Source organism: Lynx canadensis, chromosome X (assembly GCF_007474595.2).
Source record: "Lynx canadensis isolate LIC74 chromosome X, mLynCan4.pri.v2, whole genome shotgun sequence".
Taxonomy (NCBI): domain Eukaryota; kingdom Metazoa; phylum Chordata; class Mammalia; order Carnivora; family Felidae; genus Lynx; species Lynx canadensis.
In genome coordinates, this window is record NC_044321.2 from 26,386,888 (window position 1) to 26,408,942 (window position 22,055).

At 43.8% G+C, this 22,055-nt stretch overlaps 1 protein-coding gene across 8 annotated transcripts in view; it reads right to left on the reverse strand.

Annotated features, from left to right (window-relative positions):
- The window catches only part of DMD (dystrophin), a 1,834,617-nt gene that overhangs the window by 20,167 nt on the left and 1,792,395 nt on the right, over nt 1-22,055 (reverse strand). For all 8 annotated transcript variants that reach the window (XM_030304767.1, XM_030304766.1, XM_030304769.1 and 5 more), the window contains 2 exons: nt 13,375-13,618; nt 12,294-12,417 (listed from right to left, as the gene is read on the reverse strand). In XM_030304767.1, coding sequence (XP_030160627.1) covers nt 12,294-12,417; nt 13,375-13,618 — 368 coding nt within the window. The remainder of the gene's footprint in view (nt 1-12,293; nt 12,418-13,374; nt 13,619-22,055) is intronic.

Below are 22,055 nucleotides of genomic sequence, written 5' to 3' on the forward strand. Positions count from 1 at the left end.
CTGAAGGTGGTCCAACAAAATGACTGATACATTTACCAAAAAAAATGAACACACCAAAGTAAGACAGGGTAAAGTTGGTTTGCTATGGACAAAATATTCTTTAAATTCTGACACTCACCATGGTTTTAGGCTTTACTTGAAGGCGTGATAGCCCATGTGACCCAATTCCCTTTGCTCGACTGAAATGATCATGGTTCTACTTGCTAAAATGACTTTGGCCAGAGCGGTTCAGTCATTTGAGCATCCCTGACTTGGGCTCAGGTCATGATCTCAGTTTGTGGGGTTAAGCCCCATGCCGGGCTCTGTGCTAATGTGTGGAGCCTGCTTCAGATTCTGTCTCCCTCTTTCTCTGTCCCTCCCCTGCTTGTGCGCTCTCAAAATTAAACATTAAAAAAAAAAAGTGACCAGCCAGAACCTATGTAGCCTATGCTGAAAAGATCTGCAAATCCTTTTATCTGTGATTTTGATGATACCTAAGCCAACTGCTTTCTCTGTATCAAATAGGAACAATGTGCTAGATTTTCTCTTAAAAGGGGGGCTGTATACAAACAACTACCCCCATCATTATTTTTCTTTAGATTACTAATGTAAATCACGTTATATCTTGAACCAGTTTCCAACTCGATGTATGATTACCTTATTACTTCTCTCTTTACTGCCTTTCTCCAATGGCTTTTTAAATTAGGCTTTAGGGTACCTGGTTTTAATTTTGAATACAATTGCTTTGTACAGGTTTTTAAATATATTCTAGTATCTAATGATGATGCCAGTGATTAGCTGGTCAGTATGGAAGGGGGTCATTCCACACTGTGAATGATACAGTGAAAGGTAGTGACATTCAGAGCCAATATTCGTTTCAATTTATTTTTTTAGGTGTACAACATAATGATTTGAAATATGTATATATTGCAAATTGATGACTGTAGCATTGGTCGCCAAAATACCTACACTTTTCTTGTGACAAGTACTTAAGATTTACTCACTTAGCCACTTTCAAGTATACAGCACAGTACAGTATTGTTAATTGTCTCTATGCTGTATGTACATCGCCAAAACTTATCTTATCGACAGAAGTTTCTACCTTTTGACCACCTTCACTCATTTCTCCCAACCCTGCCTATGGCCATCACTCATCTGGTTCTGTGTATCTATGAGTTTCCTTTTCTTTAGAGTTCACATATAAGTGAGATCATGTATTTATCGTTTTCTAACTGAGTGTAGTTAGCATCATGCCTGCAAGGTCCATCCATGTTGTCACAAATGGCAGGATTTTATTCTCTTTGATGGTTTAATTTTCATTGAATACACACACACTACATTTTATCAGTCATTGGACATGACGGTTGATGCCATGTCTTGGCTATTATAACTGATGCTGCAGTGAACACTGTGGTTCAGATATTTTTTTGAGATAGTGATTATGCTTCCTTCAGATAAATACCCAGAACTGGAATTACTGGATCATGTAGTACTTGAACTTCTAAATTTTTGAGGAACCTCCATACTGTTTTCCATAGTGGCTGCACCAGTTTGCATTCCTGCCACAATGCCCAAGAATTCCCTTTGCTCCACATCCTTACCAACACTTATCATCTCTGGTCTTTTTGAGAATAGCCATTCCACCAGGTGTGAGGTGAAATCTCATTATGATTTTGACTTGTATTTCCCTGGACATGAGTGATGTTCAGCACTTTTTCATGTACCTTTTGGCCATCTATTTGAGAGCAGGAAGCATGTACCTGTTGGACATAAACATTGGAAAATGTCTATTTAGCTCTCCTGCCTTTTTGAAAATCAGATTTTTTTTTTCTATTGAGTTGTAGGAGTTCATGTATTTTGGATGATAATCTCTTATCAGATAAAGGATTTGCAAATATCTTCTTCCATTCCATAGGTTGCCTTTTTCGTTGATGGTGTCTTCTGCCGTGCAGAAGGTTTTCAGTTGAATGTAGTCCTACTTGTTTGCTTTTGCTTAACTGTGCTTGTGGTGCTAAATCTAAAAAGTCCTTGCTGAGGCAGATGGCAAGGAGCTTACCTCCTAAGACTTGTATTGTTTCAGGTCATAGGTTCAAGTCTTTAACCCATTTTGAGTTGGGTTTTGTGCAAGGTACAAGATAGTAGTCTAGCTTCATTCTTTTGCCTATGGATATCCAGTTTTCCCAACACCATTCACTGAAGAGACTTTCTTTTCCCCATTGTATATCCTTGGCTCCTTTGTCATAGATAAATTGCGTATATATGCATGGGTCTATTTCTGGGCTTTCTACTCTGTTGCGTCAAAGATTAAAATCTTTGATTTTAAATGTCAATACCACATTGTCTGGACCATTATGGCTTGGTAATATGGTTTGAGATCAGGAACCATCATGCCTCCAGCTTTGGTCTTTGTCAAGATTGCTTTGGCTATTGGGGGTCTTTGGTGGTTCCATGCCTACTTTAGGATTGTTCTGTTTCTGTGAAAAATACCACTGGGATTTTGATAGGGACTGCATTAACTCAAATGCTTTATGTAGGATGGATATTTTAACAATATTCTTTTAACCCAGGAGCATAAAATAGCTCTCCATTGTTTGCATCTTCTTTCACCATTCTTCCATCGATGGTTGATAGCTTTCACTGTACAGGTCTTTCAGCACCTTCATTAAATGTATTCCCACGTGTTTTATGTATTTACTTTTGGATGTAAATGGGGTTGTTGTCTTAATTTCTCTTTCTGATAGCTTGTTATTAGCGTAGAGAAACAACAGGTTTCTGGATATTGATTTTGTATCCTGCAACTTTACTGAATTCAGTTATTAGTGCTAACTAATCATTAGTTAGCGGGTGGAGTGTCTGCTAAAAATTAGTCCCGCTAAAAATTGGTGGGTGGAGTCTTTAGGCTTTTCTCTATATAAAACACATTGTCTGCAAACTGGGGTCATTTTTGTCCTTCCTTTATGATTTGGATGGCTGGTTTTTGTTTTTCTTCAGTGATTGTTCTGGCTACGACTTCCAATACTATGTTGCATCAAAGCAGTGGGAGTGGACACCCTTGAGTTGTTCCCGGTCCTGGAGGAAAAGCTTTGTTTTTCACTGTGGAGCATGATGTTGGCGGTGGGCTTGTTCCATATGGCCTCTATTATGCTGATGTATATTCCCTCTATGCCCATTGGGTGATACTTTTTATCATGGATGGATATTGAATTTTGTCAAATGCCTTTTCTTCCCCTACTGAAAGGATTGTCCGATTTTAATCTTCGGTGGCATTGCTGTGTTGTGTCATATTGATTTGCAGACGTTGAACCATTCTTGCATCCCTGGAATGAATCCCACTGGATCGTGGTATACGATCCTTGCATTATATTGTTGAATTTGTTTGGCTACCATTTGCCGAGGTTTTTGCATCTGTCTTTATCGTGGATATTGGCCTATCATTTTCTTCTTTTGTGGTGTCCTTGTCTGGTTGTGGTAGCAACGTAACGCTACCCTCGTAAAATGAGCCTGGGAGTGTTCCCGCCTCTTCAATTTTTTGGAAGTGTGAAAAGGATACATACGAACTCTTTATATGTTTGGTAGAATTCACCTGAGAAGCCATGTGGTCCTGGACTTTTGTCGGTTGGAGGGTTTGTGATTACCAATTCAACCTCCTTATTAGTAACGGGTCTTGCCAAATCTTGTATTTCTTCATGACCCAGTCTTTGTAGGTTGCGGTATTCTAGGAATTTATCCATCCATCTCTTCGAGGTTGTCGAGGTAGTGGGTGTATAATTGTTTTTAAGCGTCTCTTACGATCCTTTGTATTTAGGACAATCCGTTTTATTATCTCCTTTTCTTGTTTTAATTTTAAATTCCAGTACACATACAGTGTTATGTTAGTTTCAGGTGTTCAATATAGTGATTCAGCAATTCCATACATCCGTGATGCTCATCATAATAAGTAAACTCCTTAATCCCCATCACCTATTACATCTCCTCTTTGATTTCTAATTTTGACTCCTTTTCTTTTGGTGAGTGTAGCTAAACGTTTGTCTATTTTTATCTTTTCAAAAACTGAGCTCTTAGTGTCATTGATCTTGCCTTTTTTTGATGCTATTCCCTTTATTTCCACTCTGATCTTTATTTCCTTCCTTCTCTTAACTTTGGACTTTGTTCTTCTTTTTCTACTTCCATGAACTGTAAAGTTAGGTTGTTTGAGACTTCTCTGGTGTCATGGTGTAAGTATTTATCACTGTGAACTCCCTCTTTGAACTACTTTTGCTGTGTCCCATAAATTTTGGTACGTTGTTTCCACTTTCATTTGTCTCAAGGTATTTTTTAAATTTCTCTTTCACCCACTGGTTGTTGAGGAGCACGTTGTTTAATCACCTATTTGGGAATTGTCTAGTTTTCTTCTTGTAACTGATTTCTAGTTTCAGACCATTGTGGTCAGAAAAGATGCTTGATTTCAATCTTCTTAAACTTACTAACACTTGTTTGGTGGCCTCTAACATAGGATCTATCCTGGAGATGGTTCCAATTATGCTTTAGAATGTATATTCTGTTTCTGGGTATCTAAGTTATCAGTTAAGTCCAGTGTTTGCCTACTGATTTTCTGTCTGTATGATTTATCCATTAATAAAGAGGGGAATATTAACGTCCCCTACTCTTACTGTATTACTGTCAATTTCTCCCTTTAGGTCTGTTAACATTTGCTGTATATATTCTAGTGCTTCTATGTTGGGTTCATAAATACATACAAATGTCATATCCTTACTGGACTGTCCCCTTATTACCTAGTACCTTTTTTTGTGTGTCTCTTACGACAGTCTCTGTTTTTAAGCCTATTGTGTCTGATGGAAGTAAAGCCATCCCAGCTTTGTTTTGGTTTCATTTCCATGGCATATCCTTCTCCATCCCTTTACTTTCAGTCTGCATGTGTCCTTGTATGTGAAGTGGGTCTCTTATAGGCAGCACGTAGATGGGAGTTCCTAAAAATTTCGGGTAGAGTTGATATGCAATGTCACGTTAGTCACTGGACTTCTCTATACCTTACGCTATGCTCACAAGTGTAGCTCCCATCTGTCACCATACAATGCTATCACTGACTACATTCCCTGGGCTGTGCCTTTTATTCCTTGACTTAACCATCCCATAACCGGAAGACTGTTATTTCCCACTCACCTTCACCCATCTTGCCCCATCCTTTACTGCTGTCCCCTCTGGCAGCCATCAGTTTGTTCTCTGTATTTATCGGTCTGACTCGGACTCTTGATTGTTCATTTATTGTGTCTTTTAGAGTCCACATCTGAGTGAAATCACAAGGTGCTGGTCCTCTTCAGTCTTCTGTGAGTTAGCACACTGGAGTCCTGGGTGGGGCTTTTTAGATTGTAGGTTTCAGTCTGTTTTCATTTAAAGTAATATCTCAGGGGCACCTGGGTGGCTCAGTCAAGCCTCCAACTCTTGGCTTTAGCTTAGGTCATGATCTCATGGCTTCATGGGTTCGAGCTCCACATCGGGCTCTGCGCTGGCAATGCACAGGCTGTTTGGGATTCTCTCTCGCAAGAGAAAGAAACTTAAATAATTTTTCGTAGGTATGCACTTGCTTTCAAAATTGTTTTCTGGCTATTTTGTATTTCCTTTGTTCTCTTGCTCTCTTCCTCTGTGATTTGATCTTCCGTAGTCATGTGCCTTGATTTATCTTTTATGTGTCTACCAAAAGTTTTTGTGTTGTGGTTACCATGAGGCTTATATAAAATCTATGTGTCATAGTCTGTTTAAAGTTGGTAACAACTTAGTTTGAATGCATTCTGAAACTCTCCATTTTTGGGGCGCCTGGGTGGCTCAGTCGGATGAGCGTCCGACTTCGGCTCAGGACATGATCTAGTGGTTCCTGAGTTCAAGCCCCGTGTCAGGCTCTGTGCTGACAGCTTAGAGCCTGGGGCCTGCTTTGGATTCTGTGTCTCCCTCTCTCTCTCTCTCTCCTCCCCTTCCCTGTTGATGCTCTGTCTCTGTCTCAAAAAAAAAAAAAAACAAAAAAAGACAAAAAAAAACACAACTCTCCATTTTTACTCCTCTCTCAACATTTTACACTTTTGATGACACAATTTATATCTTTTTACCTAGTGCATCCGTTAATGAATCATTGTTATTTTTACTACTTTTGCCTTTTAACGTTCATATGAAACTTGTAAGCGATTAACCTACCACCATTACAGCATTATTCTGAATGTAATGATGTATTTACCTTTACCAGTAAGGTTTATATTTTCATGTATGTTCCTGTCACTAATTAGTGCCCTTTGAGCTTAAAGAAGCCCCTTTGGCCTCTCTTGTAAGACCGGTCGAGTGGTGTGAATTCCATCAGCTTGTGTGGAAAACTCTTCTATCTTTGCTTTACTTCTGCAGGACAGTTTTGCCGAATAGAGTATTGTGGATGGCGGTTTTTTTCTTTCAACACTTGGAATATATCATTGAACTCCATTCTGACCTGCAGAGTTTGTGCTGACAAATCTGATGGTCTTATATGGGTTCCCTTGTACTTCACACATTTTCTTGGCTGCTTAAGATTCTCTCCTTGTCTGTATCTTCTGACAATTTAATTATAACGTGTCTGGGTGTGTGTCTCTTAATTCCTCTTACTTGGAACTCTCTGGGCTCCCGGATCTGGATGTCTGTTTCCTTGCTCAAGTTAGGAAAGTTTTTTGACCCTTTCTTTCTCTCTCTGCTCCTCTGAGACCCCTCTAATGTGAATATTTGTCAGCTTGATCGTATTCTAGAAGTCTCTTAGGCCATTTTCAGTCTTTGCTCTTCTGATGGACGGATTCTACTGTCCTGTCTGGGACTGCTCATCCATTCTTTGAGTATATGTCATCTGTTACTGAACCCCTCTCAAGTATTTTTCAGCTCAATTATTGTATTCTTCAGCTTTGTGGTTTCAACTGGGTACTGTCTTCTATTTTCTCTGTCTTTGGTGAAGTTTTCACCTTAGCTGCATTGCTCCCGAGACCGTGATGAGCATCACTAGGACCATCGTTTTGAACTCTATCAGTAAAATCACTCATGTCCACTTCATTAACATCTCTTCTGAGGTTTTGTTTTGTTCTTTGATTTGCAACATATCCCCTTTCGTTTTCCTTGACAGTCTGTGTTGGTTTCTATGCACTGGCTAAAACAGCCACCTCTCCCAGTCTTGGACCGGTTTAAAATCCTTGTAGACGAATCTTCTCTTTCAACTCTGCCCTAGCTCTTGGTGGTCTCTCAAACATTTGTTTGTCCAAGCAGCTTTCTTGGTTCTTAGTGGCACCCAGTGATTGAGGGCAAGCCAAGACCCGTCAGTGTGCCAAAGGGGAGATCTCAGCCAGCAGCTTTTCAAGCCTGCGGATCTACTTTGTTCAGGGCAAGGCTGGGAGGTGAGAGGGGGTGTGGGTTCCCTGTGCTCTGAGCCCCGAGGGAGAGCCGTTTACATTTTTTTGTTGGCCACCATCCCACCGAACCTGTGAACACAAGCCCTACTGGCCACTGAATCCGGACGATCAAGCTCTGTGTCTCCCGGGTGGCAGCCTTGAAAACCAAGAGATCGCATGTGACCTGGAGGGAGGAGGCGGGAGGGCGGCAAGATGGTAACCGCCAGCCTCCACCTTCGCTGGGGAGTATTTCAGGTGGCTCCTGTGTGTGTGTTAAGTTAGAAGCCTACTCCTCAGGCTGAAGCTGTTGTGATAAATAAGGCGGCCTCTCTGAAGACTGAGTGGGTGTATTTGACTCTGTCGCCCCTGTGCCGAGCCCCTAGGGGTTAGCCATGGTGAGTCCGTGTGAGCCCTTGGCTATCTTGGACTCATGCCCTGTTGAATTGAAAGCTGCATGTTCTGGGGGCCCATCTCTCGGCAGGAGTCTGGAAAGCTGGGGCATCAGATGCGAGCTTCAGAGCTCTCCCCGGGAAAGCTGTGAGCTCCTTTCCAGTTGCGTGTTGCCACACGGGGGCTGGAGTTTATGACGGCATTGCGTTGTGTCTCAGCCTCTCCTACCTGTTTCAACGTGGGGTGTTTGTCCCCCCCCGCCGTTTGTCTGCAATGTGTAGGTGTCACTGACATGTGCTGGGTTTCTTTCAGAGGGAATTGTTCCGTATGCAGTTATAGATTTGGTATGTCTGTGGGAGGAGGTAATTTCAGGACTCTGCTGTCCCCATCTTTAACCAGAACCTCCAAGTAAACCTGTTAAGTATGTGGATTGTTTCTCTGTCTACACAAGGATGTGTTGTGCTTGCTTTCTAAAACGAATGCTTCTTGTGTAGACGGGGCTCGGCTAGACAAGGTAGGAGAGGGTTGATTTATGGAGGCGGGCAACATGTTTAGGACCTTGTTTGTGGTCGTGATAGGGGCCGACGCATATGTCCAAACTCATCCAGACATATACGTGTGTGCATTTCGTGGTGTAACACACTCTTCGAGAAAGTGAAAAAAATCAAAAGAAGGTAGGTAAAGGAAGAAAGGAACACTGAGAAGTGTTCTAGATCATAGGTGACTAGGACGAAATGAGAACTAAGAGCAAATGTGACCCTTCACTGCATGCTGAATGAAAAAAAAAATAGAAAGCTATGAAGAATATCACCGGCAGAACTGGGGCTATTTCAATTTCAATTATGTAGACTATTGTATCAGTGTTAATTTCCTGTGTGATAATTCTTTAGTTAAAACAATTTTTAACGTCTATGTGTGAGAGGGAGCGAGTGCGTGTGTGAGCAGGGGAGGGCCAGAGGGAGAAAGAGACAGAGGATTGGAAGCAGGCTCTGAGCTATCGGTGCACAGCCCGATGTGGGGCTCAAACTCACAAACCGGGACATCATGACCTTGGCCGAAGTCGGATGCTTAACTGGCTGAGCCACCCAGGCCCCCCCTCCTGTGTGATAATTCTGTAAGAGAGGACCTTTAGTCTTAGAAGATAGGTGGTGAAGTGTCATTATGTGTGGAATGTAATTATTAAATGCGCCAGTTAAATATACAAACCAACAAACTCTGCACACATATACTAGGCACTTACACTGTAAACATACACAGTATGCATACAGAGGTGTATACACAGAAAGCAAACGTGGCAACATGTTCAATTAACTCCAATTCTGCCATAGTTTGAAATTACTTGGAATAAGAAGCTAGGGAACCTCTTCACCCAAATTAGATGAAAAAGTGGGAAGAAGGTAAGGGGTAGTCAGCAATTAGGACTTGTCGCTAAGTCACAGACCCCTGTATGTGTAGTTCACGAAAGCCAAAAGAAGGTAGACTTTGTTAATTTGTCTCTTCCAACACAATGTAAGCTTCGTGATGTTGTCCCCGTCACAGAACGTACGGGAAGCCACAGATGGTATGCAGAGACTTCACAGTGCTGAGTGCCTGGCGGTTGCCGGAAGCACTCTAACTCATTAGGTCGCCTGGGACGACACGTTAAAAAGTCACCGGGAGACTCTCTGTAAAGAATGCAGCGTGGTTCTGCAACTCCCAGCCTTATCGCTGCCCGGACACTCAAAGCAGAAAGAATCGGGCTGCACTCACTCACATACTCGCATGCACCTTTCGAGAAGATGGTTACAGGGCTGGACAAACACCAAAAACAGCCAGTCCACTTGCCACTAGCCAGTTAGCCTAAAGGCACCACGTACAGCTCTTCTGCCCCAACCGTCTCGGCTCTGCAAATCGTCAGGACCACAACCTGACGGGTACTGTCATCTGGGTGCTTTTTGGACACACTGCCTCTGTGCCAGTGATGACAGGCCTCGATAATTAATGCTTCTGAGCTCCCAGGGGTCTGAATCTCACTTGTTAAAAATACGCAACTCAGTTTCGCATGCTTTGCTTATGACTTCAAAGGAAGGGGAAATCCTGCAGCGGGAAATAACAAGGAAGACCCACGACCTCTGTTGTTTTTGGAGTTTACAGACTTTTCAAAGGCATCTATTTGTTCATGTGCTGAGCTATCACTTTCGGTCGCAACCGTCCGTTAGTTGTCTTCAGATCTCACGGGGAGACCAGGGAATCTGATGCCGACACCGCCCTGCATCCCCGGGGGTGCGATAAAGCCAGGAAGAGTGCTTCCCACACATTCTCTTCCTTCGCAGAAGCACTGGAACCTGGCTTTCCTACGAGATTTGACTTCTCTGGAGGAACACAGGACTCTGCCCACTGCTTGAAGGTCTTAAAATTCATCAGATTTGTGTCCACTGCCCTCTTGCCCTCTTCAGGGCCCTCATCTTCCTTCCTCTATTCCTAAGAACCTCACTACCGTCTGAAGAGCCCAACAATCCGGGTCTCCTCAAACCCATGAAAAGCAGCCGTCAATGGTCTCCATGTAGCAGCAGCTCACATGGGCAGGGCCTGAAAGCATTTTACATTCATCATGTCCAACTTTCCAATTTCCCAGACCATGGTCCCTGATCACCACAGAACTCACATCCTTCACTCTTCCTGTCTGTCCCACCAATTTTGGTTGGGCACTGGGCCTCTCTCTATGCTCACCTACGGGACATCATCAGCATAAATGAAGTATAAAATGAATTCGTCAACACACCAGGATACCAGAGGTCTACGGGTGAGGGATCAAGGAGAACACGCGTCTCTTCCCTTCCCGGAGGTAAGATGGAGAGGGTCAAGTATAACCAGTCTCGGCCCAGGGACAAGGAAACAGAAAACACGGGGTCTGCCTCATGCTGTGCCTTGAGAGAGAAGGAGAAAGGAGGGGGACAGAGCAAGTATTTGGGGCCTTCACGACCCGCCCCCGCATGTCGAAGTCTAGCAGGGCAGGAAAATCCAACAGGCAGATGGCTGGTGACCGTCCACCATCATTTATGTCTCACGCCCTCCAGTTTTCTTCGAACCCCGTCCTAGCAGAGAACACTGCTGAAAAACACTAGACCGCGTCCTCAACAAATTCATCGTCTACTCCAGTCCTTGTTGTTAGTCACGTTTCACGAGCGTCTTCGCTTGGCTTAAGCCTCCCTCGTCTTCGAGATGACCCAGTCCTTTACTTCCCTGAAGAGACAGAAATCGTCCAACTTCCCTCGTCTCGGCTGCAAATGCTTTCGCAGAAGCGGCTCGTGCATTTACGTGGTGCAACGCGCTGTAATTTGTTTTCTGCGTTTGACCTTGTGCCCGCATCTTCCTCCCACCTGCTTGCCACTCCTTCACTACCCTGTCACCCAAATGGAGGTCTGCCTCCGGACACCGGATCCCAGCACCTTCGTGCCCAGCTTCTCCGCTCACGCCTTGCAGCTGTCGACTCTGTGGAAGGCGCCATCAAATCCCCGAGCCCGTCCTTTCACGCCAGTTACGGACCTGCGCTTCAACTCCTTTCTGCACATGACTTGGACCTGCCAGTTTCTCACAGTATGTCCCCAAAGGGATGACTATCTTCTTCCAACCAAGTGGCCTCGGCTCGGTTCCCAGTCAGGCCTGGAGCCCCAGGCACCGTATTTTCAGATCCTAGTCTCGCAGTCCTGTCTTCCCACCCATCCCTGATGTCTCTCAAGCCTAGACTCTGAACTCCCATAACTGGGCCTTTTGTGTTTGCCTCTTGATCTCTCTTTCCACCTATAAAAGTTTTCCTCTGGGCCGGAGACAGATCTTTTGAGACATTGCGTACCTGGGAAACAGGATTTTCAGTGGGTCGCCAACACCAGTAGGAGTCAAACACCTTTGCCCAACACTCAGGTCCCTGTACTGTGATCCCAGCCTTCCTCTGTGGCATTATTTCCTGCCCTCCTGCTTGGACCAGATTTCTCTACAGCAGTTCTGAGCCCTTGGCCCAAGGTCTTCATTTTCACTTAACGTCATTCCTTCTTCAAAGAGTGCTCGCTGCCTCCTTCGCCCTTCAAAACTGTTCACAGAAAGCAATTCAGGGTAAAGCCTTTTCTGGCCTCCCAAATGAATGGAACTCAAAGACTAGACGGCCTTATTCCTTTTTCTAATTTTCTTTCGTTATTCTAGAAAGGGGGGGAGAGAGGAGGAGGGAGGCAATCTCCGACAGGCTCCAGGCTCATCACCGAAGCTGACACGGGGCTCGACCCCACGACCTTGGGATTGTGACCTGAGCCAAAATCAAGAGTCAGATGCTCAACTGGCTGAGCCAGCCAGGCTGTCCCACGATGCCTTGTTCCGAGTAATGGAACGGCGGGCCCTTTGAGGGGCCCTGGACCGTGTGACTCATTTTTGCAGGCCGAAGACATTTATGACCGTGCCTTGTACGGAGCGGACAGTAGGTGATTCGGTTCATGATGTGAACCTCCGAGCAAACAATTCACCATTTCCAGCCCCGAAGGGAAAACAAACCGCAGGAGTAGCTAAGACACTTACCCATGGATTCTGAAGTCTGACTGCCAACCACCCGGAGCAGCATAGGCTGACTGCTGTCTGACCTCTGAAGAGAGGTAGAAGGAGAAGACACCGTTGTACCATTCACCTTGGCCTCGGCCTGGGGCTAAGGTATCCAGGAGAAAAAAACAGAATTAGTTTTCATAATAAGCACTCCAATAATTGTATACGTTTAAAATGAGCGTACTCAGGACTCAGAAATTATAAGCTTTTTTACTTAGAAACTTGCCACGTTTTGCTGTTGATAAAGCTTCGCAGATGACGTCTTTGTATCTGAACTGTCCCCCCTTACACATTTGAAAAGGAATGATGGCTCCATTGGAACGAGATCTATAAGATCACGAGACCCGATGACTGAACGACTTAGAAGGTCATGTGACGATGGGGAAACCATGTGAGACCTCAAAAACGTAATGGAGAATGCATACTTTTCTGCATTGAGTAACGAGATGGAGGGAACACGTCTCAAACTTCAAAACTGCCACAAAGCTGGGACTCCGTGCGGGTAGAGCCTACCGCAGTGCATGCTCTTGCTAGGTTTTCAATGGAGGCTTCCAAAGGGAGGTTTTAAGAACTAGACACCAGGGCGCCCGGGGGGGCTCAGTCGGTCAAGCGTCCGACTTCGGCTCGCGGGTTCGTGAGTTCGAGCCGCGTACCGGACCCTGTGCTCACGGCTGGGAGCCTGGAGCCCGCCTCGGCTTCCGTGTCTCCCTTTCTCTCTGTCCCTCCCCTGCTCAAACCAAAAAAAAAAAAGAAAAAAAAAAAAAGAACTCCGTTTCAAGAGGGCACGATCTTCATTGGCTTTTAGGAGACGGGTGGAAACCTTCCGGTATTTATTTCCCAGCTCCATTTCGAGTGGCTCAAACACACAAAGATACAGTGGTTTCCCTCGTCTTCTTACAGCCCTCGACAGCCAGCGCTTGGCTAGGCACCTACAGAGCACTCGAGAAACGGACACCCGGTGAGACTCTGAAAAGGCCCCCGAGCCCTACTGCCTAGCGCCGGGGCCGGGGGACAAAGGACGCGGCGGCCGCGCCGCGCGGGAGAGAGACGCGCGCCTCACTTGCTCCAGCAGCTGCCGGAGCCGCTGTAACTGCGACTCCAGCTGCTTGTTGTGGTCTTCTAGGATCTGCATCCTGGCCTCCAGGCGGCCCTTGTGCTGACGCAGGAGCTTGGCCTCGGCAATGAGCTCGGCGTCCCGGGGACTCTGGGGAGAAGTGGGCATCATCTCGGGAGGGGACGGCAGTGGGGACAGGCCTTTATGCTCGTGCTGCTGCTTGAGACGGTCATACTCGGCTTGCAGGTTCCTGTGGGCGTCAAAAAAAGTAAAAAAAAAAAAAAAAACAAGATCAAGTTGAACATCGCCTTCGGGTTTCCTAGAGGGCAGAGAGCTACACCTGACCACCACCAAACACAACGGCAAGCAAAAGAGAGGTACTCAATGAATGGTTTTCATGAGGACGATCAAACAAAATAAAATTGGAGGCTTCCGCCCGGTGTGGGGAGAGGCTTTTCAACCTTTTTATTTTACACGAAAGGCCTTGTAAGTGCCACATTCAGATGAATGAGCGGCAATGGGTTTAGTCATTTTGCAACCATTTCTTTCTGATGTCGTGAGATCACAAGTTTTTACCTCTATCAACACTTGGGTTGGCTTCAAACAAAATCAAATATGTTCCACAGCAGTGTTTAACAGCATAGTAGGAGCGTGACTGTGACCCACCACACTCTTGTAATAAATGTGACCTATGCCGTATTCGCTTCAAAAATTTTTGGAAGACATAAAGTCGCAGCTTTCCTATGTCCTCTCCTCAATATCGAATCTCAGTCCCTCGGCCCCACCGTTTCCAAGGAGATAATGCCATCCTGAATTCCAGGTCTGTCATTACCATAAATGTATCCACAAATACTAGGTTGAACTTGGCAAAGATGCTGGTCTCGGGCTGTTTTTTTGTTTTTTTTTTAACCTACAAAAATGGCCATTTCCTGGGATTCAATCTCACAGCATTATTTGGCAATGTTCTTAGACTTTAAGAACATTATGTTCAAGAACGTACATACCATTCTAAGAGTCGCTTTTTGCCTTCCACACCGTTTTGGAGATTTCTCCATGTTGATACATAATAGTTGGTGATTTTAAGTGCTGTAAAGTCTTACTCTCCTGCTTGAATACGTCAACAACATCATCCTGTCAGTGGATATTTAAGTACTTTCCAACCTTTACTATTATAAACAGAGATGCAATTAACTTCCTTCTGTCTCCTTGGATACCTGTTTAACTTTGTACATGGCATCCCGCAGTACACAAATTTCAGATTGTTTTTTTAAAGTTTATTTTTGAAACAGAGAGAGACAGAGCGTGAGCAGGGGAGGGGCAGAGAGACAGGGAGACACAGAATCCCAAGCAGGCTCCAGGCTCTGAGCTGCCAGCACAGAGCCCGACGCGGGGCTCGAACTCACGAGCTGTGAGATCATGACCTGAGCTGAAGTCGGACGCTTGACCAACTGAGCCGCCTAGGCCCCCCATGTAGTACGCAAATTTCGAATTTCAATATATCCTCTGTGTGTTCTGCTGCTTTTGAGAAAATCTTCCTTACACCTACGGTGTGTCAAGTTAAAAATTTGGGGGTTTTTGTTTTTACACTTAGAACTTCACCCAGACTCTTTTGTGGCTGCTGTAAAGACACGATCTGATTTTACTCCCCGTCCCACAGAGAAGTGAAGCCAGCCCCTTTCACTAACAAGTCCATCTTTTCGTCACTCCTTTCTAACGGTAGCTCTGCAATACCTCAAGCCCTCATAAATACACAAGGGTGCTTCTGGGCCTGTTTCTGCTGGTTTATTTTTATGTTGCCATGCAGATCGCACACCACAACTTGAAACAAATGGGTGTCTGGTAAGCCCACCTGCTGTGTCCTGCCTTAATGGTGTCTTGGCTCTTCTTGTTGAAGTTTGGGGTTTCAATGACATTGGATGGATACAGAGTCAACACGGAAGAAGTCACTTGCTGTTACCGCATTATCACATCCAAGACTTTACTCCAGGCTGACTTTGCATCCATTAATGACACTCTGCCATCCACTGGGTTTTACTCCAGCTCTTCAGGTTGAATGCTGAAACCACACTTGTTTTTTTTTTAATAAATCCATTTAAGACTGTAGATTTCCTTCTTGCTTTAGAATTGCCCAGAGTACAGTTCCAAATGAGGACACTTCTCCTGTTGGCTACCGTGTGCCTGATTACGACTCTCGATCTCTTTCTTGTAGTTCCGGTAAAAACCAAAATAAGATGAAGTATCATGTGTGAACAATGGGTATCTGGCCTCAGTTGAGAGAACTTCCTCTCCACAAATGTGGGAGGTCTAGATCTCTGAGAAAATCCATGAGATACGAGCTAAGTTTTCCCCCTGCCCAGTCTGAGAAAGTAAGATCTATCCTGGACCTAACTTTACAGGGTTTCTAGAAGTGGTGGAAAGTCACGTGAGAAATCAATACGTGATCTTTTAGACTGAAATCCTATCTATCTGCCATCACGGTCCAAGGAAAGCTGTGTTTGCACTGTTTCACGGCAAGCTGCTTTGACCAAGCCGTAATAAGACAACTTCTCAAAACAAGTTTACCCTAAGCCAGACTCTGCACGTCAGTCCTGAAGGTGGGAACCGATATATGTAGTTATTGACATTAAATCCAATGCCTGACTCTTGAAAAATGTTTCTGCGAACTTGAAGCAGCATCCAGTGTTTACAAGGTTTCATCTGATAGGAATCACCTTTCTTCCTCCTTGCAGTCACTACAAGCAATCCAACTTCGCCGAAAAGTCCCAACTAATACCACCTTTTAACGTAGAATCCCCTTCAAGATTCTTCTTTCTGAAAACACTATTTTTAGATGTGGACTTGAGGACAGGACCGCCAACGATTACCATCTTCTGACGTGCTCTTCTCAGAGATACAGGTAAGTGACTACATTTTCTAGAGAGGTCTTCCCTGGTAGCTTGATCTTCGGGATCTAGCTGTCCAAAGAGCTCTTTTTTTTTTTAATGAGTTCATTATAAGTGTCTTTGTTCAGAAAACATGGCTTGGTGTATACAACATGATTACATTTCTGTTTTTATGTTTGCCAGTGAAAACCAGAAACGGTTTATTTGAATCTGCCAGGGCTCCCCAAAGCTGGGCTGTAAAGAATATCAATGACTCTACAGAGGCCCCTTCTTGCCTTCCCAGATGTTGGCAATTCCTCTCAGGGGACCATTTCCTTAAAGACTCCTATCCTTCTTCAGCTCTGGAAGATTCTCAGCTATTGTGACTTCAAATACTGCTTCTCTGCCATTTCCTCCATGGTCTTCGAAAGCGCCTACTAGATATATTTTGGAGCCTGGTGGTGAATTCTGTCTCTCTTGATTGCTCATTTCTTTTAATGTCCTTACCTTCTCTGATGGGGTAAAGTCTAGAATTTGTCTTATTTTTTTAAGTTGACTGATTTATTTTGAGAGAGAGAAGGAGAGAATCCCAAGCAGACCCTGCACTGTCAATGGGGAGCTAGACATGGGGCTCCGTCTCATGAACCACGAGCTCACGACCTGAGCCTAAATTAAGAGTCAGGCTTCACAGCTTAACCAACTGAGCCACCCAGGTGCCCCTAGAATTGGTCCTCTTGAGTTTAGTAACTTCAGTGACCACAGTTGGCATTTGCAAAGAGGCCTTTTGCAAATCCATCTGGTTCTTTCATTTTTACACCTCTCTACAGCCAGCAGTGGGGCTCCAGGTCCTACCCCTGAGAACAAGAGTCACCTGCTCTACTGAGGGAGCCAGCAGGTGCCAGAGTCATCGTTTTACCCAGTGGTATTTCCTCATCTATTTCTTCTCCTTCTGAACTCGGCTCTGTCAGGTAATTTTATGACTGGGCCCACTCAGGGCCTCCCGTCTAGAGCTAGACCTGCCATTGGTAGTTGACAGATTGATACGAACGCACTTATCGCTCATTTCGTCACCAGGCAGACAGGGTTCAGGGCCTGGTTTCAAGGCTGCGTAGCGATGATCTCCTTGGCGACTACGAGCCCCGCCTCTTCCCCTTGGAGCATAACACTGCAGGTAAGTGAGGCAGTCCAAACTGTTCTTTGTTCGCTCCAAGTACACGTCTCTACGTGTGTTTGCGGAGCCCTGGTTTTAAATGCCTGGCTCGGGGCCCCTACCTTTTCAGGGGAGTTTTAATTCCTGTTACTATAGCAGGAACTGAAGGTGCACTGAGTCATCTGTACACGCTGCTCAGCACGGGCGGGTTTTCTTCCTTTCGTTCCATCCGTCAGCCACCACTGGATCGACGCTAGAAGCAGGGGAAGGTGGCTGAAACCAAGGGCTAATGTCATGTGCATGAGCAGCCTCCCAGGACATGTTGATTTTATAGATGTAGGATCAGTGTTCCCTCAGTATTCATTCCAACAGAAATTTACCAGGACAGGATTAAATGAGCCCAACAAGTGCCTTTCTCCTAAACACACAGGTGACACGCATAAATCTTCCATTAAGCTCAATCACAAACTTGATTTCCAGGGACTAGTTTTTCCTCGGAAGACTCTGAAGCAGGATAAGCTGTCAGGCCACAGGTTCAAAAAGAGCTCACGAGAGGGACCTTGGCCAGAAACCACGTAAAATACCAAGTATTTGAAAAAGTGATGTGTGACGTGTTGAATTAAGAGAGAACTTTTCCTAACACATGTAGTCCGGGTTGCGGCGTCGTTAGGGCCTATTTTTGCGACAGGAAAGAGCAAAATAGGGAAATACTTATTTTCTGATCTTGAAGAATATCTGTGCCAGTGCCTTTTAAAGTTCATCATAAGGCTAGGTTTTTTGGACACATTGTAGGGGAGATGGTTCCCATACAAGACCAATAGGCTACATACCTCAGTTCCAAGGGGAGTTGTTTTAAAGCTCAACCACAAATACTGGCTGTCCATTTATAGACTGCTAACAATGTGTATCGTGTTCTTGAAGTTGTACATCTCACCCCTCTCAATTCTCTCATTAGAATGTATTTATGATGTCATTTCAATAGAAACGGATGTATGTCAGCGATCGGATGACGACTCCAGGGAGAATCTATTTACGCTCTTGATTATCTATCTGGTAAGTTATATTTCTCTGGTAGCTCCCTAAAGAACACTAATTCAAATTCACCGCACATGGCTTTTGTCACCAGAATTTCTTCCCGCAGCCAGTCCTCCTGAAAAGAAGGCTCCCATTATTAAGTTCTTATTCTCCGTACAGCTTTAAAAAAAAATCCCTCCAGCTGACAATTATGGAGATGCATCTGATTATTTTAGGTCATCCAGTGGACAAGCATGGGTGTCCAGATACAAATTGACATTAAAAATTTTCTCTTCCAGTGCACGTGGAACATTCTCCATGACAGATCACGTGTTAGGCCACAAAACAAGTCTCAACAAGTTTAACAAGACTGAAATCATATCAAGCCTCTTTTCTGACCACAAGGGTACGTAACTAGAAATCAATTGCAAGAAAAAAATACTGGAAAGACACAAACACGTGGAAAGTAAACCACGAATGGGTCAACCAAAAATTCAAAGACGAAAAAAAAAATACATAGAAATGGAAATGGGAACAGAATGGTTCAAAATCTTTGAGCCACAGCAAGAGAAATTCTAAGAGGAAAATGTACAGGGATACAGGCCTACTTCTAGAAACAAGCAAAGTCCCAAATAAACTAACCAACAACTAAAGGAACTAGAAAAGGAAAAACCAACAATACCCAACAAAGTCCAAAGTTAGTAGAAGGAAGGAAATAATAAAGATCAGAGTGGCATGAATGAAACAGACGAAAAAACCAGAACAGATCAATGAAACCAGGGGCTGGTTCTTGGAAACGATCAACAAAATTGCTATAAACCTTTAGCCGGACTCATCAAGAAAAAAGAGTACACAAATAAAACCAGAAATGAAAGGGGATAAAGAACAGCCAACGTGACAGAAATAAAAAGAATTACATACCAATAAATTGGACAACCTAAAATGAATGGATAAGTTCCTGGGAAACTACAGTCTCTCAAAACTGAATTAGGAAGAAACAAAGTTTGACTACATCGATCAGTAGTACTGAAAATGAATCAGTAATCAAAAAAACTCCCAACAAACAAAAGTCTGGGACCAGACGGCCTCATGGGTATTTTATATTAAACATTTTTTTTTATTAAAAAAATTTTTTTTAATGTTTCTTTTTTTTTTTTTTTTTTTTTAAGAGACGGAGTGCGAGCAGGGGAGGGGCAGACACAAAATCTGAAGCAGGCTCCAGGCTTTGGGCTGTCAGCGCAGAGCCCAACGTGGGGCTTGAACCCATGGACCCTGAGATCATGACCTGAGCCGAAGTCGGACGCTTAACCGACTGAGCCACTCAGGTGCCCCTTTATTAGAACTAATACCTGTTGTTAAAAAAAAAAAAAATTCCAAAGAAGAAGGAAATTACAGGCCCAATATCCCTGACAAACATAGATGAAAAAATCTTCCACAAAATTGAGCAAACGATACACCACATTATGAAAATGAAGGATAAAAGCCTTATGATTATCAAAAGCATTTGACAAACCTTAACATCCATTCATGATAAAACCTCTCAACAAAGTGGGCTTAGAGAGAACACACTGCAACATAAGAAAGGCCATCTATGACAAACCCACAGCTAACATCATAGTCACTGTGGGAAAACTTTAGAGCTTTTCCTCTAATGTCTGGAACAAGACAAGGATGTCTCCTCTCACCACTTTGATTCAACATACTACTGGAAGTCCTGGCCACAGCAATCTGACAAGAAATGCAGGGCATCCAAACTGGAAGGGACGAACTATAACTGTCACTATTTACAGTTGACATGATACTATATAGGGAAAACCCTAAAGACTCTAAGAAGTAATGAATGAATTCACTAAAGTTGCAGGACACGAAATGAATATGCGGCAATATGTTGCATTTCTAGAGACTAATAACGGAGTAGCAGAAAGTAAGAAAATCCCATTTGCAACAGCATCAAAAAGAATAAAATACCTAGGAATAAAATTTAACCGAGGAGGTGAAACGCTTGTACTCTGAAACCTCTAAGACTATGATGAAAGAGGTCACAGACAGATGCAAAGATATTCCATGTTCATGGACTGGAAAAATATTGTTAAAGCGTCCATACTACTCAAAGCAATCTACAAGATTCAAGGCAATCTCTATCAGAATACCAATAATATTTTTCACAGAAGTAGAACCCATAATCCCAAAATTTCTATGGAAACACAAAAGATCCTGAAAAGCCAAAGCAATCTTGAGAAAGAAGGACAAATCTGGTGGTAACACAATCCCAGATTTCAAGTTATACTACAAAGCTACGGCAATCAAAATAGTATCGTACCGGCACGAAAAAGAACACCTAGATCACTGGAACAGAACAGAGAGCCCAGGAATAAACACACACTTGTATGGTCAATAGTCTACGACAAAGGATCCAGGAATACCTAACGGGGAAAGATCATTTCTTCAATAAATGGTGCTGGGAAAACTGGACTGCTACCTGCCAGAGAATGAAATCGGACCATTTTCTTACTCCATACATAAACATGAACTTAGGATGGATTAAAGACCTGAATGTGAGATCTAAAGGAAAACATAGCCAACAATCTGTTGGACTGTGGCCTTAGCCACATTGTTGTGGATATGTCTCCTCAGGAAAGGGAAACAAAAGCAAAAATAAACTGCAACTACATCAAAGTGAAAAGCTTCGACACAGCAAAGGACATCACCAACCAACCAACCAACCAACCAGAAAACGTACTGAATGGGAAAAGGTATTTGCCAATGATATATCAGAGAAGGGGTTAATAGACATCATGTTTTAAACAACTCTTACAACTCAACACCAAAAAACCCCAAATAATCCAATTAAAACAGGGGCAAAGAACGTGCATATACTTTTTCTAAAGAAGACATACAGATAGCCAATGGGCCCATGAAAATAATGTCTAACATCACCAATCATCAAGGAAATGCAACTCCGAACTGCAGTGAGATAGGACCTCACACTTGTCTGAATGGCTATTATCAAAAAACCAAGAAACAAGTGTTGGCACAGAGCGGGAGAAAAAGGACCCCATGTGCACCACTGGTGGGAATGTAAATTGGTACAGCCTCTGTGGAAGACGGTATGGAGTTTCCTCGAAAAATTCACAATTGTACTACCATACATAAGATCCAGGAATTCTACTTCTGGGCATTTGAAGAAAAGACTAACTCAGAAAGATGTATGCACCCCCATGTGTGCAGCAGCATTGTTTACAAGAGCAAAAAACACCCACAAGTCCACTGAAAGAAACATAAAGATGTGGTGTATCAACACTGGAACATTAACCGTAACAAAGGAAAGCAATCTTGCTATTTGTGACAACACGGATGAACCTAGAGAGTATTATGCTTAGTGAAGTCAGTCAGACCGAGAAAGGCAAATAAGCATAGGATTTCACTTATATGGGGAATCTAAAACACAATGGGAACAAATCCCAAACCGAACAGACTCATCAGTCCCAAGACCTAGTGGCTGCCTGAGGGGAGAAGTAGAGAGGCGAATGAGGTGAAGGGGATTAAGAGGGATCAACTTTCGGTCCTAAAATACCTCATGTGGATGACAAGTACAGTATAGGGTTTGGGAGTATCGTCAATACTGGTAAGCTTAGCATCGGGGGCACCGCATGCTGTATAGA